General features: G+C 54.0%; 4 protein-coding genes across 11 annotated transcripts; 2 read left to right on the top strand and 2 right to left on the bottom strand.

The window, feature by feature from the left end:
- Positions 1 to 99: 99 nt before the first annotated feature.
- Positions 100 to 5,952, bottom strand: NELFE (negative elongation factor complex member E). 2 transcript variants are annotated; one of them, XM_004286566.4, is made up of 11 exons: positions 5,820 to 5,952; positions 5,301 to 5,383; positions 3,863 to 3,932; positions 3,616 to 3,761; positions 3,083 to 3,157; positions 2,918 to 2,955; positions 2,425 to 2,732; positions 2,158 to 2,302; positions 1,944 to 1,998; positions 1,593 to 1,695; positions 100 to 270 (listed from the first exon to the last, which is right to left on the bottom strand). In XM_004286566.4, the coding sequence occupies exons 2-11, from the start codon at positions 5,373 to 5,375 to the stop codon at positions 173 to 175; spliced, it is 1,113 nt and encodes a 370-aa protein (XP_004286614.1). In that variant the 5' UTR covers positions 5,376 to 5,383; positions 5,820 to 5,952; the 3' UTR covers positions 100 to 172. The 2 variants fall into 2 exon arrangements, with proteins under 2 accessions (XP_004286614.1, XP_033273855.1); XM_033417964.2 differs by lacking the exon at positions 1,944 to 1,998.
- On the top strand, positions 5,928 to 15,977 carry SKIC2 (SKI2 subunit of superkiller complex). Of its 4 annotated transcripts, none has more exons than XM_012539428.3 (28): positions 5,928 to 6,078; positions 6,197 to 6,300; positions 7,121 to 7,230; positions 7,330 to 7,447; positions 7,539 to 7,653; positions 7,758 to 7,832; positions 8,129 to 8,182; positions 8,287 to 8,477; positions 8,645 to 8,773; positions 8,992 to 9,137; positions 9,494 to 9,640; positions 9,772 to 9,856; positions 10,038 to 10,144; positions 10,480 to 10,626; positions 10,701 to 10,797; positions 10,982 to 11,194; positions 11,277 to 11,387; positions 12,485 to 12,715; positions 13,044 to 13,181; positions 13,332 to 13,469; positions 13,611 to 13,715; positions 14,057 to 14,204; positions 14,300 to 14,426; positions 14,547 to 14,757; positions 14,908 to 15,018; positions 15,095 to 15,313; positions 15,498 to 15,638; positions 15,734 to 15,977. In XM_012539428.3, exons 4-28 carry the CDS (start codon positions 7,346 to 7,348, stop codon positions 15,932 to 15,934), a joined length of 3,489 nt encoding a protein of 1,162 aa, XP_012394882.1. In that variant the 5' UTR covers positions 5,928 to 6,078; positions 6,197 to 6,300; positions 7,121 to 7,230; positions 7,330 to 7,345; the 3' UTR covers positions 15,935 to 15,977. The 4 variants fall into 4 exon arrangements, with proteins under 4 accessions (XP_012394882.1, XP_004286611.1, XP_033273848.1 ...); XM_004286563.4 differs by having other exon boundaries at positions 5,942 to 6,120; XM_033417957.2 differs by having other exon boundaries at positions 5,942 to 6,120; positions 15,711 to 15,977.
- Positions 15,978 to 16,030: 53 nt separating this feature from the next.
- Positions 16,031 to 18,406, bottom strand: DXO (decapping exoribonuclease). 3 transcript variants are annotated; one of them, XR_001120282.3, is made up of 7 exons: positions 18,143 to 18,406; positions 17,537 to 17,938; positions 17,138 to 17,373; positions 16,831 to 17,050; positions 16,572 to 16,707; positions 16,328 to 16,451; positions 16,031 to 16,242 (listed from the first exon to the last, which is right to left on the bottom strand). XR_001120282.3 is itself a non-coding variant. In XM_004286561.3 (7 exons), the coding sequence occupies exons 2-7, from the start codon at positions 17,890 to 17,892 to the stop codon at positions 16,092 to 16,094; spliced, it is 1,194 nt and encodes a 397-aa protein (XP_004286609.1). In that variant the 5' UTR covers positions 17,893 to 17,938; positions 18,143 to 18,405; the 3' UTR covers positions 16,031 to 16,091. The 3 variants fall into 3 exon arrangements, 2 of the variants coding, with proteins under 2 accessions (XP_004286609.1, XP_033273854.1); XM_004286561.3 differs by having other exon boundaries at positions 16,328 to 16,422; positions 18,143 to 18,405; XM_033417963.2 differs by lacking the exon at positions 16,328 to 16,451.
- A 162-nt stretch (positions 18,407 to 18,568) lies between these two features.
- STK19 (serine/threonine kinase 19) lies at positions 18,569 to 25,010 on the top strand. Of its 2 annotated transcripts, XM_004286560.4 has the most exons (7): positions 18,569 to 18,775; positions 18,933 to 19,069; positions 22,638 to 22,733; positions 23,023 to 23,162; positions 24,013 to 24,110; positions 24,222 to 24,369; positions 24,571 to 25,010. In XM_004286560.4, exons 1-7 carry the CDS (start codon positions 18,676 to 18,678, stop codon positions 24,614 to 24,616), a joined length of 765 nt encoding a protein of 254 aa, XP_004286608.1. In that variant the 5' UTR covers positions 18,569 to 18,675; the 3' UTR covers positions 24,617 to 25,010. The 2 variants fall into 2 exon arrangements, with proteins under 2 accessions (XP_004286608.1, XP_033273856.1); XM_033417965.2 differs by lacking the exon at positions 22,638 to 22,733 and having other exon boundaries at positions 18,591 to 18,775.
- The last annotated feature ends 68 nt before the right edge of the window (positions 25,011 to 25,078 follow it).

Below are 25,078 nucleotides of genomic sequence, written 5' to 3'. Positions count from 1 at the left end.
CTGACCATGTTGTTACAACTGAGATCGAATCTAACAGCCGTTTTTAAAGGCTCAACCCCAATCCCAAGGGCTGAAAAACCAGAGGCTGAGGGAGGTGTGTGAGCTTCCACCTCAGTGTTTTACTGAGACCAGCGCTGGGCCAGATGAGGCACACGGAATCCAGTTCCACTCCCTAGAAGCCGTCCACAAGGTTTTCCTTATAGACGTCATCACTGTAGACAATCTGGGTCCTCTTGTCCCGGTGGCAACCCTTAGGGCTATTCTGGACAGCTAGGGAGGGAGGAGAGTATTCATTAAGGTCTGAAGGAGGGCACTGATGAGACCTGAGGCCCAGAGTTCGACCGCCTCAACTCTAGCCTCTGGCCCTTGGATGCCCAGTTTCCATGCTGCCCTCTGGTGGCCGGGATGGCCTTTCTATTAATACCTTTAGCCCCCTTAGGCCAGCGGCTACCAACCCGTGGCCCCAGCAAAGAAGAGTGTACACTGTTATCATGGCACATGCAAATACCGTAATGAGTGTTTTGTTCTCAGAAAAACGCCAAATGTTATCGTTGAGACGTGTGAATAATGTTAGCCCACAACTTTCAGTCAGTACACGAAAAATTAAAAAATCTCTATAGTCCTTTGTTGACGTGCTGGTCCTTTTTGGTTCCTGCTTGTACAGAGGACCACTCTTGCTCTGAACTCCCTTGTGCCCACTCCTTGACGTGAAAATCTATTTCAGGTAAAACGGGTTACTCACTCCATCAGGAGAACTCATTCTGGGTGTAGCTTTGGCCCTCGAGCCGTCCCTTCCCCTTCCTCTTTCCTCCCTACCCCCAGTGTGTCCCCTCTCTTCACCCCACCTCCAAGGATTCCATCCCTGCCACTCTGGGGCTAGAGTGAACCCCCCATACAAGCCCCCATTCTCTTGGAGCTTTGTATCTTGACTCCGCTGATCACTTCCTCTTTCTCAAAGCTTGTACCCTTTGGCTGCAATGACCCAGGCCCCTTGGGTGCTGCTCCAGGCCCCATGACCTCTCCTTCTGTCTCCTTTGCAGCATCCTCAACTTCAGCCTAACAAGTCAGGATGACTGGGGACGTGTGGGGCATGAGGAACACAGCCCAGCTTCCCACCATATCCCCTGACTATTCCTCAAGCCCAGCCCCGGTTCATCTTCTCTTGAAATTCAGTCTCCCCTGCCAATGCTATCGTTCTGCAGCTACCCCGTGATACAGATGGCTCTAGGCTACATTTTCATGCCTCACCTCACACCTGAGTTCCAGATCCCTGATTTCAAAGGCTTATTTTATAACACCAACTATACTGCAACTCAAAATGAATAAGGCTGCATGAGATGCTCACCTTCTTCACCAGCCTCAGTCACTTCCACTTTTTCCCCGTTCCAGTCAGTGCCTTGGAAATTGTTTTCCATACTTTTCTCTCCTTCTACTTCTAACTGACAGAAGGCCTGACGATTCTCCTTCCAATCCCCACAGCTGCCACACAAATCCAGACCTCTATCACCTCTACAGAACCCAGGGACATGCCGGGGAACAAAAAGGGGTGAGCTGTAGGGGACAGAATGAGAGAGGAAGAATCCCATTCTTACCCAGGGAGCCCCAGACAGACTTGCCAGTGGCAGCGTCCAGCATGGGCTGTTTTCGGGCAATGCTGACTTTGAGCTGTACGGACTCCACTTGGGTCCCGTTGAGCTGGGGCAGAAGAGGGGAGGGGGCAGAGGATGGGGGGAAACATTATAGACAAACCAAAGGAGAATTTCCAGGAGTTACCATCCTAGGAACAGACTAAGTAGGGACTTGAGAATGCAAGGCTTCCTGCGTAAATAGGGAGAGACCGTCTCTGTCAAGAGGAAATGACTTCCTCCTGGCTCCCAGTATTTTAGAAAGAAAATATAAGGATGGCAGGAGGGATGGGAAGAACAGATCTGGGAAGTCCCAACCTCAGCAACGGCCTGATCTGCTGACTCCATCTTTTCATAGGTGACGAAGGCACAGCTGGGATGAGAAAACACAGGGTCAGTAGAGGGCCTATGGGCTCCTCGGGACCCAATCAAACCCAGTGTTACAGGCTGTGGAGACAGGCTAGCTTCCTCCCTCAGGTCTCATACCCCAGGTCCTCCAAGGACTATCATCCTGCCCCGCTGTCATCCTTACTTTCTGGGTGGGTCCATGGAGAGGTCAATGATGTTTCCAAAGGGAGAGAAGGCCCCACGGAGGAGGGTGGGCGTCATGTCTTCTCCATACACATAGAGAGTGTTCCCCTTCCGAGGGGCCCGGCGTTCAGGGAACGAGTCCGACCCTACAGGACAGAAATCAGTAACGAGACATAGTCTAGCTCACCCTCCACTTTAAGAGTCCACTTTAGTAGGACCCACCTAAACCTTATCTGAAGTCACTTTCCCACCAGCCAAGATCACTCACTGCGGAAAGGGCCCTCTCGGTCCCGGTCCCGGTCCCGGTCTCGGTCCCGGTCCCGGTCTCGATCGCGGTCTCTGTCTCGCTCGCGGTCCCGCTCTCGGTCTCGATCCCGTTCCCGGTCTCGGTCCCGGTTCCGCTCGCGGCTGCGGTCCCGGCTGCGGCTTCGGGGAGGGGAGCCTGAGGAGCGGGCACTACCACGTTCTTCATAGCCCCAGTCGAAGCTTCGAGCGGGGGCATCACCAGCCCCCGGGCGCTCCGCCTCTTCTCCATCTGGCCCCAGTTCCCGAAGCCGATCGCTGGAAGACACAAAGCTGGGGAGAGGTAGACAGGGAGGATCAAAGGGGGCCTCTACCTCGCCTTCCCAGAGCCTGGGGAGACTCAGCAATCCCTCTGTAGCCCCAGCTCCGCCCACTCCAGTCCCAAACCTCCTAAGGACCCAGGCAATCCCCCCGGCCCCGCCGCCCGCCAGTGGGACCCAGTCCTATCTTTCTCTAACCTCTCATACAGAGATTTCCTCTGTGGACGTCTAGACGACTGAAAAGGAAACCAAGGACAGTTAAGATGAGTCCTAGCTGCCGGCATGTGGTCCCAAATATGTGGGTCGCTCATTTTTCTCAATCCCCCAGAAGCCGCTCAGAGACAGAAAACTGGAAACCATTACCTCCTGCAGGTCATCATCGGCAGATATGCTCCTCTGGAACGGCTGGAAAGTGGGGACTGGCCCCTTCTCAGGGTCCTGGGAAGACGGCAGAGACCCACCTCAGTGGGGAGCAGGAGGCTGCCTAACCACGGGGCAGAAGGAGGTCCTCTTCCCTCACCCTCTTCTCGGCTCCCCTGGCCTATCTTTTCTTCCCTTTTACATAAAAGATTTAATACACACTTAAAGCAGTTAGTTTACTTAAAAATGTCTTAAGCCTGATGACATTCTCAGCCTGCTCAACTCCTCTGAGCACCACAATCCAGGAGCTCTACCACAGGATGCATTAGAGTCACAGAATGCGTAAAACGGAGGAGAATCTAGGAGTCATCCAGTTTCTTCACTTTACAGATAAGAAACCTGAAGCTCAGGGTGGTGTAGCAACCTGCCCATGATTAAACTGGCGTTACTTTCCCCTAAACTTACCTCCATTCCAATTTGGAAGGATGCCCTCTGAAGTCAAGGAGTCCCTGAACAATCTTTCTGCCTGTGCTCACCTTTAACTTCCCCTCTAGGGTCCGGGAACGTTTGAAGCCTGAGTTCTTGGTCTCAGCCTTGATGGCACTGATGGCTCCTGACTTCACCAGCTGCTTCGCCTGCTCTGTTGCCGTGGCTGTGTCCACCACAGGCTGCTCTGACAGTGCTGGAGTGGAGAGGGAAAGAGGCATTATGTTGGCCAGGCTGTGACACAGGTCAGCCCGTGCTGCTCACTTCCAGTCTATCCCCGCCTCCCCTGTCACTCACAGCGTTTGACGCCGCCTTGGCTGGCTGTGCTGCTGCTGCTTTGCTTCTTCAGAGCCAGCAATGCCTTTTTCTGGGAACAAGAGTGAGAAGAGAGGAGTTGGTGAGGGCCAATCCCTGGCCAGGTCCTCTCCCAAGGCCCCTGGGTGCATCACTCCGGGGACACCGTGCTGAGAGAAAACAATGCAAATGGTGCCCCTGGAGTGGTACATTGAGGCTGCCCTGCCTCTTACATAGTCCCCCAGATCATCTACAAAGCCAGCCATACCTAATCTATTCAAACCATGGCCTCCAGAGGCTTTCCAGTCTCATGTTTTTCAAGTTGAAAACAAGGCATTCAATCATAGACCAGAGCCCCCGGATATAAGCTGCAATGAAATATAAGCCTCCGTGCCTTCTTAGGGACTTCATCCATCCACCCCTACGTGTTTAATAAGAACACACAACTGCTCTGAAACACAGATATGCAAAAGCATGAGACACAGATCCTCCCCTCAAGAAGCTTACAGTCTGAGAAATTAGATGACGACTAGGTTGAATTTTCAAGACTGATCGTAAGTGCAGATTGTAGCTGAGAGAAAGTAAGATTTTTCTGATGCCAGATGGTTATTAAACTGGGTCCTGGATACAATCTGCATAACACAGACTGAGAGGAAAGGGCATTTTAGACAAAGACAACAGGGTGGCAAAGATGCAGAGATAAGAAAGCTTTGGGAAGGCATGTTTTGGGATCAAGGAATAGTTCTACAGAAAGGGATGCCTGATTAAGGCTTTGTTTTATAGACAATGTGAAACCACTGAGTTTTGAGAAAAAGAAGGGCGGTGTTTTGTGTTTTCAATGCACCATTTTAATAGGAGTGAAGAAGTCTGTCCAAGAAAAGAAACTTGTTGAGAGACCATTACGACAGGCTAGGTGAGCACCAGCAAAGACCTGATCTAGGGAATACACAGGAAAAAGCAGACGGAAGCAACTGCTTCAAGGGAAGAATGAAGACGACCGGGCAAATGTCTGGCTATGCCAATCGAGCAGAAGACAGAGGTAAGACGTTCATTGCAAACACATGGGACAAGTAAATGCAGTCAGCCCTATTTGGAAGACCAAGTTTAGGACAGACAAGATGATAGCCTCAGTTTTGGATATGTGAAAGTTATCAGTAAAACACTAGATGCAACTGGAAAAACCAAGCTCGGGATCGCCGGCTCTTAGGTGGTACTAAAAGCCATGGAAAAGGAAGAAAACTCCATGGCAGACTGCATAGAAAAGAGAGAAAAGAAAGTACACGCTTGAGAAAGTCCATTGCTGAAACTACACTGAGAGGTGGTATGTCTCCATGTAGGAGCTGGCTGAATCCCCACCCACCCCAGCCCCGCACACTCACCCCAGGTGTTCTCAGTGTAGAGTCTTTGAAAGTTTGGGTCATACCCGCACACACTCCCTCACCTTTTTCTTGAGTTTGTTGAATTTCTTCTGCAGAGCCTCCTCCTCCTCGCTCAGTCCGGGGGGTATCACCAACATGGTGGCTCCTGGTTCAGGGGCAGGGCCCAAGACATCTTTCTCCACTGTCACCGCCCAGGGTTCACACGCCGTGCACCCTGACCCCAGCCCCACCCCTCCAGGCCTGCCTACTCCTGTCTTCTGCCTCTCCCTACCCCTTGCTTAAACCAGGCTGCCGTCCAAACCCCCGCTCGTCGGGATCAACCAGCATTCCCTTCTCTCTTCAGGAATCACGGATACCAGCGCCTAGGGGCACCATGTGGCCCAGGAAGGGAGAAACACCCCCTCCGTCGCCAAGACGATGGCACCAGACCCCCCTACCTCGCTGGGGTTAGTATGGCAATCGCGGGGTCCGAAAAGCAGAGGAGGCAGTGGAACCCGCGCAGCGCTTTCAGAGCAACCAAAGGGGCAAGAAGACAGAAGGAGCTCGGAAAAAAGGGACGAAGGCTGAGGAGAAGGCCTTACCTGAGGGGGCGGCAACCGAAGCCCCACGGTCTCGGGCGGCGCCCAAGCGGGCAGCGGATCGCGGGCTCGGAGCGATGACGTAGCGAAGGGCGGAGAACGCGGTAACCAAGGCGGCCCGCGGCGCACACACTTCCGCCCGGCATCCCACCAGTTTGGGCCCGCCCCTCGGTAGCACTCATCCCCGCCCCCGGAGGGGTTGTGCCGGAAGTCGCTTCTACTTCCGCCGTTTCGGCTCCTCCCTACACTTCCGGGCTGCCAGGTAGCTGCCGAGGCTCCAGGATGATGGAGACGGAGCGAATCGGTGAGGGGCAGTGGGTGGAGAGGAGGCGTAGACAGGGAAGACCCTTGACCCCTGACCTGTGACCTTTCCCCCGTAGTGCTACCTCCCCCAGATCCTCTGGACCTGCCCCTTCGGGCCGTAGAGCTGGGATGCACAGGGCGTTGGGAGCTGCTGAATGTGCCTGGGGCTCCAGAGAGCACCGTGAGTGACTTTTGACCCTAACCTTGACCCTCATTGAACTTAGAACCTCCTTCACCCTCATCACAGTAGGATCTAACTTGACCTGGCTCTCCTGTCTCTGGACGCCTGTCGTCCGGGCCTAGACTGGTGCTGGACAGACTCCCAACCCAGTGGACCTGCTGTGGGTCAGAGCCCATGGGAGGACAGAGCTGGAAGCCCTGGGGATACCTTAACTCTGAGAACTGCTCTTTCAAATGTGTCTTTTCTCCTTGGAGTCTTTTTCTCTCTCCAGGGCACTTGTTGGTGGCTGAGATGCTAGCCTTTGAGCACCTGGCTCTTCATCCTTAGGTCTGGGCCCCTTTTCCTAAAACTAGTGATTGTGAAATATCAGTGTGCCTCATGATTAGTAGGGGACTTTTTTCATTTTTTATTGGAATATAATAGCTTTACAATGTTGGGTTAGTTTCTGCTGTACCACGAAGTGAATCAGCTATACGTATACGTATAACCCCTCTCTCCCATCCCCCCCCATTACGCTCATCTAGGTCATCACAGAGCACTGAGCTGAGTGGGGGAGCTTTTTTAAAATACAAATTCTTAGGTCCATAGGTTCTGAAATCCAAAATCTGTATTATTAACCAGCACCCCAGGTAATTCGGTTGCAGGCCGTTTGTCCTGTAAAGCAGAACCACCTTTGGAAAATAGTCCTTCAGCCTGACTGTCCTAGTCTCTCTGGGACATCTCCCATTTCTGATCTAAGTATGAATCCTATCACCTTCTCTTTGCTCTGTGTCTTACTCTCTTCTCTTACCTTTTGCGTCTCATCTTGCCCTTGTTCCAGCTTCCCCACGGCCTCCCTCCCTGTGCCCCAGATCTGCAGCAAGAAGCAGAGCAGTTGTTTCTGTCATCTCCTGCCTGGCTGCCTCTGCACGGTGTGGAACACTCAGCCCGGTGAGGGGTCTAGAGGGGCCTGGACTAGGGAGGTGGGTCCCTGAAGAAAGCTGGGACACCGGAGAAAGAAGACCTGAAAATTACTTTCCTTCTGTCCAGAAAATGGCAGAGGAAGATGGATCCTTGGTCTCTCCTGGCCACACTGGGGGCCCCAGTCCCCTCCGACCTACAGGCCCAAAGACACCCAACCACAGGCCAGATACTAGGCTACAAGGAGGTAAGAGGTCACGGGCCACGAGAAGCAGGGTTGGGAAAAGGGGAGTCAGAGGCAAGCTCAGCCTCACTGGCGCTCTGATCTCTTGCGTCAGGTCCTGCTAGAGAATACAAACCTGTCGGCCACGACCTCCTTGTCTCTTCGCCGGCCACCCGGGCCCATCTCCCAGTCCCTGTGGGGGAATCCAACACAGTACCCTTTCTGGCCAGGTGACGCTTGTGGAAGTGGGATGGTAGGGAAGGAAGCCCTTAGTCTCCACCCCTCCTGTGTCACTCCCACCCCATGAATCCCTGTTTGTTCAACCTCTCCCCAGGGGGAATGGATGAGCCCACCATAGCAGATCTGAGCACTCGAGAGGAGGCTGAGGAGGAGATAGACTTTGAGAAAGGTGAGGTGGTGCCGGGATGGACCCTTGGGAGGAAGGGCTCTGAGTCTGGGCCCTGAGGAAGAGGGGCCCGGGCCTGTCACTGGGTCCTTGCTAGCTCTTCCATTTCCCTGAGCAAATTAGGAAAAGGTACCCCTTCCATAACAACCTTTACTGTCATCTGTTGGAAAATTGTCGCGATAAATATCAGCAACCGCGACGTCTGTGCCATGAAGGACGTCCTTTAGGTTAATGTACCACGTGACTTATACGGCAGTGTGCAGGAGCCCAGATTCTCTCTCTCTGTCCCTGTCCTCCAGATCTTCTTACTGTTCCACCCGGCTTCAAGAAAGGCGTGGACTTTGCACCAGAGGGTGAGTTTCAGTTTTGAGATGGGGGCGTGTAGGGGAAGTGGTGCCCTTCTTCTTCGGAGCAGGGGTAGACATGACCAGGCCTCCGTGTTCGCCTTGCTCCTCAGATCACCCAGCCCCAGCCCCCGGCTTGCTCAGCCTCAGCCGTCTGCTGGAGCCCCTGGATTTGGGTGGGGGCGATGAGGATGAGAGTGAGGCAGTGGGACAGCCAGGCGGTCCCAGACGGGACACTGTTTCAGCCTCTCCCTGCAGTGCTCCCCTGGCCCGAGCAAGCAGCTTGGAGAACCTAGTGTTGCAGGTTGGTGGTTCTGGGCGGTTGAGGCAGGAAAGAAGGGTCTTGTCACAGACAGGGTGGGCTGGCCTGGTTGGGTCCAAGGGGAAGACTGGAGCATCTTTTGGGAGGAGTGGTAACAGAGAGGTTTCTGACTGTATCTTTATTGACCCTACACCCCTTTCCCCTTCCAGGAAGCGTCCACAGCTGTAGCTCCCCCAGAGCCTCCCAAGCCCCCCCCTCAGGAGCAGTGGGCCATTCCTGTGGATGTCACCTCCCCTGTCGATGATTTCTACCGACTCATTCCCCAGCCAGCCTTCCGGGTAGTGTGGCCCAGTCCTCACGTGCTCCCCCACCTCCTCCCAGCCCACTCCCTGTCTCCTCTCCCCACCAGAGGCCAGATGCCTTCAGGCCAGCTTGGACCTCAGTCCCAGACTGGCCTCACTCTGGCCTTCTCCCCGCTGCCCTGAATGTCCTGTGAGCTGGAGGCAGGAAGACCCCTCTCCCTTCTCCAGCCCCCATCTATTTCTGTCTCCCACAGTGGGCGTTTGAGCCAGATGTGTTTCAGAAACAGGCCATCCTACACTTGGAACGGCACGACTCGGTCTTTGTTGCGGCTCACACATCCGCAGGGAAGACGGTTGTGGCTGAATACGCCATTGCCCTTGCCCAGAAACACATGACGCGGTACAGTCCCGTCCCCAGCTTCCCCTTCACCAGCCCTGTTCTCTCCTGCAAGCTTTCTAAGTCTCATCTCTTCTCCACCTCCCTACTTCCTCCTTTAGATGAGAGTTTTGGGGGAGAAACTTGAGGCAGGGGTCCAGGGGGAAATGAGAAAGTGTGGGGAGTTCAGTTAGTTCCGGAAGGGATTGGGGGACAGAATTTTTCCTGGGTAATTCCATGAAGGGGAACATGAGGGAAGTTAGGGTGAAGGGGGGCGCCTGAGCTCTGTGGCAGGCTTCTGGGAAGGCTCAGGGTGGGAGAGGAGGTGCTGACCACGAGTCAGCGTGGAGGGACCGGCTAACTTCATGCTCTTCTCCCAGCACCATCTATACTTCGCCCATCAAGGCTCTGAGCAACCAGAAGTTCCGGGACTTCCGAAACACATTTGGGGATGTGGGACTTCTCACCGGGGATGTGCAGCTGCACCCAGAGGCCTCCTGCCTCATTATGACAACAGAGATCCTTCGGTGAGAGATGGGCACTCAACACGGGTGGGCTTTTGGTCAGGAAGGTGAGGCTGCTCTGGAGAGCATGCTGGCTGAGTTGAGGGTAGAGACAGGAGCCACTGGGAAGTCAGCCTTGGGTCTCTTTCTTCCAGCTCCATGCTATACAGTGGCTCGGATGTCATCCGAGACCTGGAGTGGGTCATCTTTGATGAGGTTCACTACATCAACGATGCTGAGGTAGGGGGAACGGGGTCCCCAGATCCTGGCAGTCCCCTCCCGTGGGGCTGGTTCAGCAGCTCCTCTATTCCACACACCCCGCGAACCTCACTGCCTCCTTTGCCCCGACACGGAACCCTGTGCCCCTTCCTAGGGGCGGAAGGGCAGCCCCCTCTGAGCTGTCTTCCATCCCTGTGCGCAGCGTGGAGTCGTGTGGGAGGAGGTGCTCATCATGCTTCCTGACCACGTCTCCATCATCCTTCTGAGCGCTACTGTCCCCAACGCCCTTGAATTTGCTGACTGGATTGGGTGAGACTTGTGTCCTGGGGTGCTTGGGTGAAGGGGGCTGTAGCGTTCCTCAGTCGGGGCCGGGGGCATAGACTATCACAGCAGGGGGAGTGGTCAGGCCTTGGGGGTGGGGATGAGAAAGGGGTGCAGCCGGGGAACATGTCCAGCTTGGGAGGCTGAGGGATCCCACCTGGGTCCAGATCGCTTCGCAAGTTGAGAGACAGGATGACGGGGACAGCCTTCCAGTCCGGCTCCCAGAAAAGACCAGGTGAAGCCAGAGTGGGGGAGGATGGTGGGGATGTGGGTTCCTCCCCGCACTCCCACCCCTGATCGTCTGTCTTCTCCTCCTCGCTCAGGAGGCTGAAGCGTCGCCAGATCTATGTGATCAGCACTGTTGCTCGCCCAGTCCCCCTGGAGCATCATCTCTTCACGGGGAACAGCCCCAAGACCCAGGGGGAGCTCTTCCTGTTGCTGGACTCCCGAGGCACCTTCCACACAAAGGGGTGAGCCTGAGTTGGGAAGCGTCTCACCTGGGCTCAGCTGGGTGTGACTGATCGCTGCCCCTCCCCTGCCCCAGGTACTACGCGGCTGTGGAGGCCAGGAAGGAGCGGATGAGCAAACACGCCCAGACCTTTGGGGCCAAGCAGCCCACGCATCAGGGGGGGCCTGCACAGGTGAGAACTGGCAGGCTTTGTACCCACCACCGCCTGTTTCTCCCGTGTCCTTCTCCCCTCATCCCCTAGGTGTTTGGAGTTGAGCTTTGAGCACTGCCTGATCTGACTCGGCTTCAGTTCCTGCCACTTCGGCCCCCACTGGTTCAGGGACTCAGTCTCCACTCCCTTCTCCCCACTTCCCCAGGACCGTGGCGTGTACCTGTCCCTCCTGGCCTCCCTCCGCACCCGTGCGCAGCTGCCCGTGGTGGTGTTCACCTTCTCCCGTGGCCGCTGTGATGAGCAGGCCTCGGGCCTCACCTCCCTTGACCTCACCACGAGTTCAGAGAAGAGTGAGATTCACCTCTTCCTGCAGCGCTGCCTCGCTCGCCTCCGAGGCTCTGACCGCCAGCTGCCCCAGGTATGGAGGGGGGACCCAGAGACTGGTGGGGATTGGGTGTTCCATGACCCCATCCCTGATCTTGGGCCTCGGCCCCCAACAGGTTCTGCACATGTCTGAACTCCTGCACCGCGGCCTGGGTGTGCACCACAGCGGCATCCTGCCCATCCTCAAGGAGATCGTGGAGATGCTTTTCAGCCGTGGCCTGGTCAAGGTGCACATGCTGGTGGGAGAGGGACTCCCCAAGGCATTCGTTGCCCACTTAGGGGAGGGGAAACCTTTTAGGCAAGACAGTGCAGTGGTTAAGAACTTGGGCTCTGGATCCAGGCTGCCTGGGTGTGAATCCCAGCTCCACCACTTACTCACTGTGTGACCCTGGGCAAATTACTTAAAGCTCCCTGAACTGTAGATTTCACATTTTAAGATGGAGGTGTATGAGGTATGAACACGCAGTATTCAGAAGAGAAACCCCCAAAGCTAGCAAACTTACGAAGGTCATTAGTCATCAGAAGAATGCAAATTGAAATACTCGTGAGATAGGACTTTACAGTTATTAGACTGGTAAAATATAGGCAAGTGGCTAATGCCAAGTGTTGCCCAAGACGTTGGCGACTGCAGGATCACAGGAACCCTTGCACAGGTGTGGCCAGTCTCAAGTGCATCCTGGCACTCTGGAGGCAAAACTAAGTACATACATACTCTTTGTCCCTAAATTCCACTCCTGAGTGTGAATCACAATGAAATTCTCAACCCTGGTCATTGAGGGAACACGCCTGCTCTTCCTTTGCTGGCTGTACTCTTGCGGCAGGGTGTTGGTGGTACCCCTTCACTGGGAGGGCCGGTAGGTAGGTGTACAGCACGCACCCCACAAAGTGTTCTGCAGCAGTTGGAAGCAGTGGATTAGATATAACCACAGGAACGTGGACGGATGTTGAAAACACTACATGGAAGAAAAGAAGGAAACAGAAGGAGATGTGTAATCGCCTTTACGGCAAATTGTAAATTATACACAAAATGAGACACATTCACGCAAAAAGGTACGCGTTAAATACAGCGGGATGATTGATATTGGGGGGATGGGAGTGGGATATAGGGGTAAAAGGAAAGGAATAGGTAGCTAAATAAATACAACAAAGAAAACGACAGTACACACTGTAGATTTGCCTTGAGAGTTAAATGAGGTCCTGTGAGTGAACCGTCTGGGACTGTGCCCCGTGCCTTCTTAGCCTTGGCTACAAAGTGAGGTGGGCTTGGCCAGGGCTGGGCCACAGCTGCGTGTAGCCCCTTTGCTGATCCCCTCCCCCGTCCCAGGTCTTGTTTGCCACGGAGACCTTCGCCATGGGTGTAAATATGCCAGCCCGGACAGTGGTGTTTGACTCCACGCGTAAGCACGATGGCTCCACCTTCCGGGACCTGCTCCCTGGGGAGTACGTGCAGATGGCAGGCCGGGCGGGCCGGAGGGGCCTGGACCCCACGGGCACCGTCATCCTGCTCTGCAAGGGCCGTGTGCCCGAGATGGCGGACCTGCACCGCATGATGATGGTGAGCCGGGGCAGCGGAGGCAAGCTCTGGGCCCTGCTAGATTCCGCCAGCCCTCTTCCCTTCTCCCCGGGAGAGGCCAGGGTAGGAGTGAGCAGATCCAAGGATGAGACTGGATCTCCTCTCCTCTAGTCTTTTTTCACTGTGAATATGGAGCTAGGTGGGACCTTGGAGAGTCTATCTATTTAGTCTCACTCCCTTGTTTTGCAGAGGTGAGCGAGCAGTTTGTCTAGGGCCCTGTGGTTGCGGAGCTGGGACTAGAGCTGCTGGGAGTAGAGCAGCCGAGCAGCAGGTCTCCCCTCGCCTCACTGGCTTCTTTGGCCCGGCCCAGGGGAAGCCGTCCCAGCTGCAGTCCCAGTTCCGCCTCACGTACACCATGATCCTCAACCTGCTGCGGGTGGATGCCCTCAGGGTGGAGGACATGATGAAGAGGAGCTTCTCTGAGTTTCCATCCCGCAAGGACAGTAAGGTGAGGAGGTGGGCGTGACCAGGCTGCTGTGAAGGATGTGGACGAGGGAAGCCAGGCCTGGACGAGATGGGCATCCAGAGGCCGGTGGGTGAAAGTGGAGGGTTCTGGGCCTGGAGTCTCTTGCTGCACACCCACACTGGCTTCTCCCAGGCCCATGAACAGACTCTGGCTGAGCTGACCAAGCGGCTGGGGGCCTTGGAGGAGCCTGATGTAACTGGCCAACTCGTTGACCTGCCTGAGTATTACAGCTACGGGGAGGAACTGACAGAGACCCGGAGCCTGATCCAGGTACATGCGTGTGAGCGTTGGGGGCAGGGGTGGCAGACAGGGAGGAAGAGACTGTGACACTTTGGGTACTCCTGAACTTAGTCCTAGTGTCTCTGTGACACTTCCTCCCTTATCCCCTCTCTTCACGTCCCTGCCCTTCAGCGACGCATCATAGAGTCTGTGAATGGGCTGAAATCTCTCTCAGCGGGAAGGGTGGTGATTGTGAAGAACCAGAAGCATCACAACGCACTGGGTGTGATCCTTCAGGTGAGGGCGATGGGAATTTGAAGCCCAGAGGCAGGGAGGGAGGGGCGAGCCCTATCTCCATCTTCCCCACTTGGTGAGGGGCCGGTTGTATTCACCAGTGCTCTCATCTTTGACTCGAGCCCTCCTTTCTATCCCATCCCCACCACTTCATGCTCACCTCCTTGTCCTTCCCCTAAGCTCTTCCCCCAGAATCTGCTCTGATCACTTGACTTGGTCACCAGTCCATACTGGTGGGCTCCGCGTGGCTGCACCACAGTCCCTGCCTGAGGTTGGTGATCTGGTCTCTACCTTTGACGTCCACTCCTCACACTGCCCTGTCCTGGCCTCCCCGCCTCCCCTAGGTCTCCTCGAGCTCCACCAGCAGAGTATTCACGACTCTGGTCTTGTGTGATAAGCCCATGTCTGAGGACCCGCAGGAGAGGGGGCCAGCCTCCCCCAGTGTGCCCTACCCAGATGACCTCGTGGGATTCAGGCTGTTCCTGCCTGAAGGTGGGAGTGGGGCAGACGGCCGAGTTCCTGACAGCAGCAGAGCTGGGATGCCTGGGCCCACGGCAAGGTCTGACTCTGCTCTCCCCTTTTCACAGGGCCCTGTGGCCACACTGTGGCCAAGCTCCAGCCAGGAGATGTGGCTGCCATCACCACCAAGGTGCTCCGACTGAATGGGGAGAAGATCTTGGAGGACTTCAGCAAGAGGCAGCAACCAAAATTCAAGTCAGAGATGCTGGGGCGGGGACCATGTGATGGGGGGTGGGGAGGTGTGGTTGGGCAGGCTCCCGCAGCCTGAGGAAGAGAAGCCTGTGCCCCAGGTCCCAAGACCTGCTCCTTTCTCAGGAAGGAGCCTCCCTCTGCGGCCACGACAACTGCTGTCCAGGAACTACTACGTCTGGCTCAGGCCCACCCAGCAGGACCCCCTACCCTTGACCCTGTCAATGACCTGCAGCTCAAGGATGTGTCGGTGGTAGAGGCGGGGCTCCGGGTCCGGAAGCTGGAGGAGCTGATCCGGGGGGCTCAGTGTGTACACAGTCCCCGTTTCCCTGCCCAGGTAGGTCCCTGGATGCCAGCTTCCAAGCTGGGAGGGGGACTTTTCCTCTCATTCCCTGTAGACTGGCCACCCCCATCGCAGCCCTTGTCCTCAGTGCACCCCTGCTGAGGGCGAGGAGGCTAACATGCTCCTGCCGGTGGTTCCCTGTAGTACCTGAAGCTGCGGGAGCGGATGCAGATACAGGAGGAGATGGAGCGGCTGCGCTTCCTGCTGTCGGATCAGTCGCTTCTGCTGCTCCCTGAGTACCACCAGCGAGTAGAGGTGGGAGGGCAGAGATGGGGCTGGGGGGCTAGTGAGGAGGAGGTCTGCAGGCTCCCAACACCCACCATCCTTCCAGGTGCTCCGAACCCTGGGGTACGTAGATGAAGTGGGCACCGTGAAGCTGGCAGGGCGGGTGGCTTGTGCCATGAGCAGCCATGAGCTGCTCCTCACTGAACTCATGTTTGACAACGCGCTGAGCGCCCTTCGGCCCGAGGAGATCGCGGCCCTGCTCTCCGGCCTGGTCTGCCAGAGCCCCGGGGACCCTAGTGATCAGCTCCCAAGCACCCTTAAACAGGTAGGGGACGCCCACCTCCGTCCCACCCTCGGCCGTGGCACTTCCAGTCCCCGTCCCCATGTATTCCCCACGTGCCCCATCCAGCCCTGCAAGTGCCGCTAAGAGCTGGAACTCTTTCTTCCTTGATCTGGGTCTCCTTCCTGGAGTAGGAAGGCAGGGCTGAACCTCTCCTCCCCATCTGCAGGGGGTGGAACGTGTCCGGGCTGTGGCCAAGCGGATCGGTGAGGTGCAGGTGGCCTGTGGCTTGAACCAGACAGTGGAGGAATTTGTGGGAGAGCTGAATTTTGGCCTGGTCGAGGTTGTGTACGAGTGGGCCCGGGGCATGGTGAGTAGCTGGGGTTTGGGGCTTTGTGGACTCCTGACTGGGGAGAGGCTGCCCAGGCCCTACCGTATTCAGTCCCCACCCTACTTCCCCCACAGCCCTTCTCTGAGTTGGCAGGGCTCTCGGGGACCCCCGAGGGCCTGGTGGTCCGCTGCATCCAACGCCTGGCCGAGATGTGTCGCTCGCTTCGGGGGGCGGCCCGCCTGGTGGGCGAGCCTGTGCTAGGTGCCAAGATGGAGACGGCAGCCACCCTGCTACGGAGGGACATCGTCTTTGCAGCCAGCCTCTACACCCAGTGAATGACGCCTGTGTAATAATGTAACAATAAAACAGCAAACCACCTGTGTGAACCTGAGGTGTTGGGCAGGGATGACAGCTCAAAAGACAGCAGGGAGAACCACCTAGAAATATGCCTTTATCTGTGCACACAGAAACAGGACCAGCCCCTGCGAAGCATCAGTCCTTGGGGGAGGGTGTCTTGGGGGGTGACAGGAGGTCCTGGGTCATGGCTTCCACGTACCATGTAGGCAGGAAGGCGTGGGGTGCATCTCGATGTTCAGACACTGTGACTGGGCTGCCAGGCTCCCAGGAGAAGAGGTAGACGAGCCTGCGGGGCAGATGGAGTCCCGAGTTGAGGGCTGGAGGCTGAGCTTCTGGGACCCAGAGGGGAGGGACAGAGCTGAATGCCTCACCTGGGGTCATCCTGGACGACTGTGTTCTGGGCAAAGCTAAGGAAGGCAGCACAGAAGTTCATGCACACGGAGGGATTCCAGCCATCACGGTCATTCTGGAGAAAGCCCAGGAGGATGCAGAAGACTGGCAGTGAGGGCGAGGGTGGGAGAAGGGGAAGGTGGACTACAGATCCCTGGACACTGGACCTGTGGTCTTGGCACAGTGGGGGGGATACAGGTGGGAGCTGTGACACCATTGCCTTACCCTGACGTATTCAAACATCTCCATGGTACGAAAGGTCTTGAGGGAACAGACAAAACCCTCTGGGTTACGGAAGCCAGCAACAACATTTGGGACCCCCGGAAGGAATGACTGAGCCCACCATTTCAGGAGCTTCCGTCTGTCAGGAAAGGCAAGGGGTCAGTGGGACCCCTCCACCACCCTCCAGCCTCCTCCTCTTCCCCCAAGTCCCCTCCCCAGCTGTCAATCCTATGCTCTCAACCTGCCCGCCCCCATCCTGAACCTGTAGAAGCTCTTCCGTTGGCCAGGGCTGTGCATCTCCTTGGAGGTCTTGAGCTCCACATAGCAGGTGGGGGGCTGTGTGGTTGGGGCCTGGGGGTCTATGCAGTCTACCTCCCCGGAGAAGAGCAGAGGATGGTTTCCCAGGCGGCTGCGTAGCACAGAGCAGAAGGCCACGTTGGTGTTGACCTCCCCAGAGGGATCTGTGGAGCCTCCAGGTTTGTCTGCACAAGAAGAGAAACAGGAGCAGGGCTGGGGTCTCAGTCTCTGGGGAAGGGGGAGTGGGCCACAGAGCTGGGGGCAGTTCTCACCTGCACACATGTACTGCTCGAACTTGTACCCCATGTACATAAGCTCCTGGAGGACGGGTGGCCGGGTGAGCCTCTGAACCCGAGCAGCCGGCGTCTCCACCTCACTCAAGTACAGTGTCCCCTGGAAGCGGGAGGCCGCCAGCTGCCAGCCTTCCTGCCGCTCATATGGTGTCGTCAGCAACTTTGTCAGGTGCCCCCGCCACGTCACTATGGCCCCTGCCAGCCAGCCTGGACCCCTGAGAGGGAGGAGTTAAGGGCTGAAGGTCTGACACAAGCATTGGCGCACACGGCTCCCCCAAAGAATAGCATAAGGGCTGACCCCACTCCCGCTTTGGCTCTCCCAGTTTTACAGTGTAGGTGTAGGTCTCTAGAGCTACTTGTGTGCTATGCTTTGCTCACCCCTCTAGCCGGCCTCGGTGCTCCAGGACCCAGCATAACAGGTGGTCCAGCCTCTCTTGGACCTCTTCATCCCGGGGCCTGTATCGATCAGGGTATCCGTCTCTGAGGTCAAAGTTGGGGCTTTGACCATTAGTGGGAGGTGGGCAGTAGTACCGCAAGGCTCGAGCATCTCCATGGTACTGGCGTTGTGCATCCAGGGAAAAGCAGCCCAGTTCAGAAGGGCGCCGGTAGAAAGGAAATGGTCCAACGTAGAGGGCAGGGTCTGTGGGCAGTGAGGACGCTGGGAGGAGGAGCTTGTTCCAAGGCTCGGCTTCCTCTATCTTTTCGGCTCCTCTCTTAGTCCCTCTGGACTCCATGAGGTCCTGAGAGACGACGGGGAAGTTCCCTTTTTAAAGAGAAGGGCTGGAGAAGAGAGACTTCTAGTCAGGACTAAGCCTCCAGATGGCCAGGCTCTGGATCTGAAACATGCAGGCCCCATGTCCTCAAACAGAACCATGGCCAGGTGCACATCACACCTTTTCGCTTGACCTATACCCCCACCCCCAGTTCCTCCAAACGCAGTGAGGTTAGGAAGGATGTCTGGGCTCAGATCAAGGATCTGGTTACCTCAAATCCCGCCAACCTCGACTTCGACCTTCACAGAGCTATGACGTCATGGCAGGTACCTCACATGTCGAAGAGGGACGCAAAGGTGGTCCGCCCCCCGACCCCCCCGCTCTCGATGACGCAATCACTCAGCGACAGTGGCGGCCTAACCCTTCTGGGGGTGGGGGTGCGCCAGTGCGCTTTACACCAGGAAGGAGATCACAGCGTGGCCACCTGTGCCCCTCCGCACCTCCCAGGCCTCTCCGGACGTGTGGCTCTCAGAGGAAGCCAATCAGCAGCGGACGTGGGGCCTCAGCCAATGAGGGTGGCGCTTGTATCTGTATTGGCACCGCCCCTCCCAGCAAGGGCCAAAGGGATGACCAGTTGACGCCCCTTTCGTCACTACGTCGGCCTACTAAGACCGGGCTGACTGGTCTCTAAGGGGGGACGCCCAGGGAGCCCGTGCGTCACTGCTCTGCGCCGGATGACTATTTTCGTGTTCTCTTCCTTCAGTATCTGTCTACCTCTTCCCCGCATCCACAGGATCCCGGGATATGAACCGGAAGAGGCATCGCCTGGTCCCGGAGGCCTTCGGACAGAAGAGGCGGCGGGAAGGAGGGGATGTAGAGGCAGATCCTTTGCGGGGAGAGTCAGGTAACTATGGCAACCCCGGGGCGAGGCTAAAGACCCCCAGGTGGGAGCGGCTTCGCCTCTGGTAACCCTGTATGTTGGGACAACAGCACCCCCAGGGTCGTACCCCCGCTTCTCCCCGCCCCCGTTCTCGTCTCAGTGACCTGGTCTCTCCTCCCAGGGTCTGCGCGCGCGGCAGTTGCGGAGCTACTGCGGCTGTTCCCGCGAGTCCTGTTTGAGGATGCGCTACCGCCCATCGCGCTGAGGAGCCAGGTGTACAGCCTAGTGCCCGACCGGACGGTGGCTGACCGGCAGCTGGTGAGGGGCGTCAGAGCGACCGACCGAAGGCGCTTCCGTGCCTTGCGGGCACTTACGAGGTTCTCCCCATCACTCACTCGGTCCACCAGCTATTCTGCCATTCAGCAAGCGTTGGGTCTTTCTGGGCCAGGCATTGCGCCAGGCACTGCGGTGCCAAGGAGAATGCTACAGAGAGCATGCCAAATCATGAAGGTGGAAGAGCGAAGCTTTTGGGGAAACTGAGTCACCGTGCGTGGTTCGAGCCTACAGCGCTAGGAATGCAGGCAGACGTCAGATTAGGACAGGCCTTGTACGTCAGTATTTCCATCTTCCATTGAAGGCGGTGAGCTGGTAGAGAATGTTCAACAGGAGAGAGAACGGTGTTTTGCATGGATTGGAAGCAGTGAGATGAGGTAGGGAGATCAATTAGGAAGATATTGCAGCTGAGAACAGGTGAAGGCCTAAATGAGGGCAGTGTATAGGGAGGGAGAGGATGGGTGAGGAATGTGGAGAGTGGGAAGAGGGAGGAATCCAGAATAACTTTCGGATTTTCTGGATGACTGAGTAGTTGGTGGAGTGAATAGAGTAGGAGAACATTGAATTGTTGGGGGCAGATGATGTGTTTGATTTTGCACAAGTTGAGTTGGAGGTGCTTGTGGGGCATCCAAAGGCAACTGGGCAGTAGACAGTTGGGTGAGGGTTTGGAGAATTCTGGGCCACTCATACAGAACTGGAGGTCATCGAGATGTGAGCAGTTGTTCAGTCTGTGGATGTGGATGAGATTGATAGGAAGAGGGAGAAGAAGAGCAGTTTTTAACCTTTTCACAAACTTTAGAAGACAATGAAAGCTATGGCTCTCTCCAGAAAAATGCATGTATACATATATATATATATATATATATATATATGGCATATGTACAATTTGGGGGGGCAGGGGATTGCTTCACAGATCCTCTGAGGCCAAAGGTTAAGGACCCCAGGTTTGCAGTGACAGATAATAGAGCCAAATTCCCAATGCTGGGAGATACCAGCATTTAAGGCAGTGTTTCTCAGAGTATGTCCTGAGTTCTACATGTACCAAATTACCTGGACTGCTTATTCAAAACTACAGGTTCCTGGGACTCTCTCAGTGCGAATGAATTAAGATTTCTTGAGGTAGGACCTTGGAATCTACATTTTAAAGCTACTGCCCCAAGTGATTCTTAATGTGCCTTAAAATTTGTGGTTCAGTGGCAGTGTTAGAACCTGTGATTCAAGGCGGTGGTCTGTGATGAGGTCAAGTAAAATAATAGCCAGTTGGATTTAGCACTTGGCAACCTGTCAGGAAGAAAGAATAGAAGAAAAGGAAGATGGAGACTAGCTCCAGTCTCTTAAGGAAGCAAGTCAGAACCACTCCTTATAGAGTATTTGTTGTTTTTAACCTATTGGTGTTAGCTTCAATTTTAGAAAAGCTTTAAAATTGCACAAAAGAAAATATAAACACACACAATTTAAAGAATATTTATAAAGCAAATACCCACTTAACCGCCACCCAAGTCAGACTGTACAACACGGCCAACAACCCACATAAATCGTTCTCTGATCAAAATGTCTTAAGTCCCTGGGAGGTGACATACTTGACTGGTATGATAATCATTCCCTTGGTTTTCCTTATGCCATCTATATGTTTATCCATAAGCTATATAGCTTAGTTACCTAGTTTTGAACTTGATATAAACAAAATCATACCATATGTATTTATTTACATCTCGTTTCATTAGATGAATATTTTTGAGATTCATCGGAGTTGTTACATGTAGCTATAGTTAATTCATTTTCATAGATTTCCGTTTTATGAATATATCCCATTTTGCCCATTCTAGTGGAAGAAATTGTATTTTTTAAGAATTTGTCAATTTCATCTAAATTTTCAAATTTATTGGCATAAAGTTTGTAATCTCATTTTATTGTCTGTAGAATCTTGAGTGATGATCCTTTCTTCATTCTTTATGTTGGTTATCTGCTTTTTCTAGGTTCCCCTTTCCCCCTTTTTTCTTGGTCAGTCTCACCAGGGTTTATCAATTTTAATAATCTTTCAAAGAATTATCATTTAGCTTTGTTGCTCTCTCTTGCATGCATGTTTTCCATCTCATTTATGTTTCCCCTCTACTGTTGGGTTTATTTTACTTTTTTTCCCCATTAATTTTTATCCTCTATTCTTTTCTAATAGATGCATGTAGACTGTAGTTTCCCCCTAAGTTCTGAAATATATCTATATCATCTGTCAAGTTTTGGTATATGTTTTCATTATCATTCATTTCAAAATATCTTCTAATTTCCTTTGTGACTTTTTTCTTTGACTTACTGGGTTGATTAGAAATGTATGTCTTACTTCCTAAACATTTTCTAATTACCTTGTTGTTAATGATTTCTGGCATAAATGATATTATGGCCATAGGACGTACACAATATGATTTCAGTCATTTGAAGCTTATTGAGACATGCTTTGTGCTATGTGGTCAGTTTTGCTAAATATTCTATGTATTTGAAAAGAATGTGCATTATTCAGTTGCTAATTTCTTAGTAACTAAAATTATTGAAATCTTTCATTTCCTCACTGATTACTATTTTGTCTATTCTGTGAGTTTATACGAGTTGGATTAATGTACTTTTGTGACTTTGTTATTGGCTCTTCAAATACTTCCCATACCTTATTATCTCTTTTTCTTAAAAATTTTGTTCATTTATTTATTTATTTTTGGCTGCGTTGGGTCTTCGTTGCTGCATGCGGGCTTTCTCTAGTTGCTGTGAGCGGGGGCTACTCTTCGCTGTGGGCTTCTCATTGCGGTGGCTTCCCTTGTTGTGGAGCACGGGCTCTAGGCACGCGGGCTTCAGTAGTTGTGGCTCGAGGGCTCTAGAGTGCGGGCTCGGTAGTTGTGGTGCACGGGCCTAGTTGCTCCGTGGCATGTGGGATCTTCCCGGACAAGGGCTTGAACCCGTGTACCCTGCATTGGCAGGCAGATTCTTAACCACTGTGCCACCAGGGAAGTCCCCCAATTACTTCTATGAGTTCTTGTTTTCACTTAGATATTATATTAGTCTGGTAATTCCTTATTATCTTGTGAGCTCTTTACTGCTTAAACAATTTTTAAATAATATTTTTTGCAGCATTTTACTTAATTTTCAGTGGGTGAGTTAGTCTTGCTATATTCCTAGAAACACAAGTCCTGGTTTATTTTTATTTGTTTTAAACATTTTATCCCATATTCCTCTCCACCTTCTCCACCCAAAATCTAGACTGTTAATCCTTGAGGGCAGGGCCCATGTCTTAATCACTGTTTTATCTTAGTGTCTGCCTATGATTGGTCTTAGAAAATATGTATTGATTGTTTAACAGATAACTGATAAGGTGAGTGGGTGAAAGACTAATTGGAAGAGACTATTTGGTGATCCACTTGATTCTCTCTCTCCCCATAATTTTTCCTTAGTTTTTTAGAGGAAAAAAACTCCCCAATACTTGCAAACAAAATCTCCCTGCACAGGTGTCCAGAGTATAGCAGAGCATCTTACCCTGACACCCTTCTTTTCATTGTCATCTCTGTGGAGACAGAAGGCGCTTCAAGAGCAGGGGGAGATCAGAATCATCCAACTAGGCTTCGACTTGGACGCCCAAGGAATCATCTTCACTGAGGACTATAGGACCAGAGTGCGTGTGACTGTGTGTGTCATGGGGGCCAGGGGAGGGGGTACAGGGAAATTAGGGAATGGAAATAAAAAGAAGAGAGACAAGTCCCCCACCTCACGTCTCACAGAGAGGGCACAGGTCTCTGGTAAGTATTGGTATGAGGGAGAGGAAGAAGAGGAAGAGGGAAAGCATGAGAGGTAGAAGGACCTGATTAGAAGGAAAAACATAGGAAGAGAAATGTTGTCTTGGGGATAGAGGTCAGTTGGGGGTGAAGGTGGGACCAGACCTTGTGTCTCATTTCTGGTTCCAGGTCCTCAAGGCTTGTGATGGCCGCCCATACGCTGGTGCAGTGCAGAAGTTTCTGGCTTCAGTACTTCCAGCCTGTAGTGACCTTAGCTTCCAGCAGGACCAAATGATTCAGACCTTTGGCTTCAGGGACCCAGAAATCACGTGAGACCTGCGGGACCAACAGAATCAGGCATCTGGCCCCTCCCTACCTCCCTCCAGTCCCATCCAGCCTTGTCCTCTTTCTTTTGGTGAACCTGTTAAAAACGCTGACTCTTCTTTTTAACAAAATGACCTAAATTTGTGCTCCGCCCCCAAGAGCAGAGGCCTCTCCCATCTGGGGCCTTGGAAAGAGCCCTGGACTACAATTTAAGAGATCTGGGTGGCTAATCAAATAGAGAGAGAGGCCTGGCAGGAGCCATAAATGCCTGATGGGAATCATGCTGAGACCAAGGGAATAGAGAATGGTAGCAGCCGTGATGCCCCAAAAGCATTCACATTCAAAAGAACAACAACCGGGCAAGGGCTAAATAGAAATATCGTTTCAGGAGGCTGGGTCTGGCTCCAGCTCCCTACTTTGTAACCCATGGTATACATGAAAGCATTTTATAAACTTTTTTTTCAGTAAGATGTGGGAAGAGCTATGGTGGGGTGTGCGTAGGAAGTGGCAGGAGCTCGGGAGAAAGGCCTCTGTTTCTCCCCTGGTGGTGGGACTGAGAGTGTGTCAGGGCGTGTGGTCAAGGAGGGCTTCGGAGAGGGGGAGCTGTTTTAGTGAACATGTAATGATAACAGGAGAAGAAAGAGTTGGGGGAGGGCAGCCAGGTAGGAGAACAGAGCAAGCAAGGGCACGGGGCACTGAGCAGCGTGGTGTGAGCAGAGAACTGCTCCAGGCTGGGCTTCTGTCATCCAGTCCCTTTGCCTGGGTGCCCAGGCTTCTGAAGACTTAGTGTCCAAACATTAGTGGGCGGGAGGAGAGAGGGTTCTCAGAGCGAATGCCTCATCTCCCCCTTCTTAGGCAGCTGGTGAATGCCGGGGTCCTCACTGTCCGAGATGCTGGAAGTTGGTGGCTAGCCGTGCCTGGAGCTGGGAGATTCATCAAATATTTTGTTAAAGGTATCCTGTCTGCAGCTCAGGCCCGCAACCCCTCAAGAACACTTTTTGGTGACTCCTCAGGCCTCCAGGCCTTACTCACCGTTCCCCTCTCCCGTGCCACCTCTCCTCCAGGGCGCCAGGCTGTACTCGGCATGGTCCGAAAGGCCAAGTACCGGGAGCTGCTCCTTTCAGAGCTCCTGGGCCGGCGGGCACCTGCCGCGGCACGACTCGGCCTGGCTTACCATGTGCATGACCTCATTGGGGCCCAGCTGGTGGACTGGTGAGTCTTGCCCCCCAGCCTCTGGCGGATGACGGTGTAATGACCCAAGGTTGGGTTTTCTCCCCACTCGCGCTTCATTCACTAGCAGAGCCCAGCTCCTCTCTCGTTCTCTGGAACCCGGCAACATCCTCGGCCAGACTCAGTTCTCCTCAGACCTTAGGCCTAGGTGTCTGGCTCCAGCCTTGTCTTTCTCTTGCACAGTGTCTCCACCACTTCTGGAACCCTCCTCCGCCTGCCAGAGACATGAGGATTCTGCTCGTCGTTGCACAGCTCCCCGGAGTGGGGAGCAAGGGGCCCAGGAGTGCTGGCTGCCCTGGCTGAGACAGGGTCACCTTGGGAAGGCTTGGGAGCCAGGATGAGTGTTGGGCTCGCGTCTCTGCAGAGGGTCAGATGTGACTGCTGCTGTTTACCTGGGCTCTGACCCAGTGGGGGGTTTGGGCAATGCTTCTCTGCCCTTTCATGCAAGTGGAGCCAGAAACGGCGCCAAGGCCATGGCTGCTGCCTTTCATGCAGCAAGGTGCTGCCACTGTTCTGTCTTGGGATAGGAAGGAGGGGTTTCTGGTGAGGCTGCCAATGGAGGACAGGGTTCTTTTCCCTACATGTTGGGTTGAAATTGCCAAATAAAGTACTTCTCCCTGTGATATTTTCTGGATGTCTTTTGTTTAATGTGACACGTGTGTTCGGGCACCTCGTTTTGGGGGTAGAGGTA

Source organism: Orcinus orca, chromosome 10 (genome assembly GCF_937001465.1).
Source record: "Orcinus orca chromosome 10, mOrcOrc1.1, whole genome shotgun sequence".
Lineage (NCBI taxonomy): Eukaryota > Metazoa > Chordata > Mammalia > Artiodactyla > Delphinidae > Orcinus > Orcinus orca.
The sequence above is the reverse complement of the archived record's forward strand: the minus strand, read 5'-3'. Positions and strand labels throughout refer to the sequence as shown.

What these genes read in the sequence shown, in the direction of transcription:
- DXO (XM_004286561.3), bottom strand. Translation starts at nt 17,892, where the DNA reads ATGGAGTCCAGAGGGACTAAGAGAGGAGCCGAAAAGATAGAGGAAGCC. An exon ending in CACCGAGGCCGGCTAGAGGG is followed by an intron (nt 17,374 to 17,536) that starts GTGAGCAAAGCA and finishes CCTCCCTCTCAG; the next exon opens with GGGTCCAGGCTGGCTGGCAG. An exon ending in CGAGCAGTACATGTGTGCAG is followed by an intron (nt 17,051 to 17,137) that starts GTGAGAACTGCC and finishes CTTCTTGTGCAG; the next exon opens with ACAAACCTGGAGGCTCCACA.
- NELFE (XM_033417964.2), bottom strand. Translation starts at nt 5,375, where the DNA reads ATGTTGGTGATACCCCCCGGACTGAGCGAGGAGGAGGAGGCTCTGCAG. An exon ending in AGGAAATCTCTGTATGAGAG is followed by an intron (nt 2,733 to 2,917) that starts GTTAGAGAAAGA and finishes ACCTCTCCCCAG; the next exon opens with CTTTGTGTCTTCCAGCGATC. An exon ending in TCCATGGACCCACCCAGAAA is followed by an intron (nt 1,696 to 2,157) that starts GTAAGGATGACA and finishes CTTCTGCCCCAG; the next exon opens with CTCAACGGGACCCAAGTGGA.
- STK19 (XM_004286560.4), top strand. Translation starts at nt 18,676, where the DNA reads ATGAACCGGAAGAGGCATCGCCTGGTCCCGGAGGCCTTCGGACAGAAG. An exon ending in TTCAGGGACCCAGAAATCAC is followed by an intron (nt 23,163 to 24,012) that starts GTGAGACCTGCG and finishes CCCCCTTCTTAG; the next exon opens with GCAGCTGGTGAATGCCGGGG. An exon ending in CATCAAATATTTTGTTAAAG is followed by an intron (nt 24,111 to 24,221) that starts GTATCCTGTCTG and finishes CCTCTCCTCCAG; the next exon opens with GGCGCCAGGCTGTACTCGGC.
- SKIC2 (XM_004286563.4), top strand. Translation starts at nt 6,099, where the DNA reads ATGATGGAGACGGAGCGAATCG. An exon ending in GATGGAGACGGAGCGAATCG is followed by an intron (nt 6,121 to 6,196) that starts GTGAGGGGCAGT and finishes TTTCCCCCGTAG; the next exon opens with TGCTACCTCCCCCAGATCCT. An exon ending in CAGGCTGTTCCTGCCTGAAG is followed by an intron (nt 14,205 to 14,299) that starts GTGGGAGTGGGG and finishes CCCTTTTCACAG; the next exon opens with GGCCCTGTGGCCACACTGTG.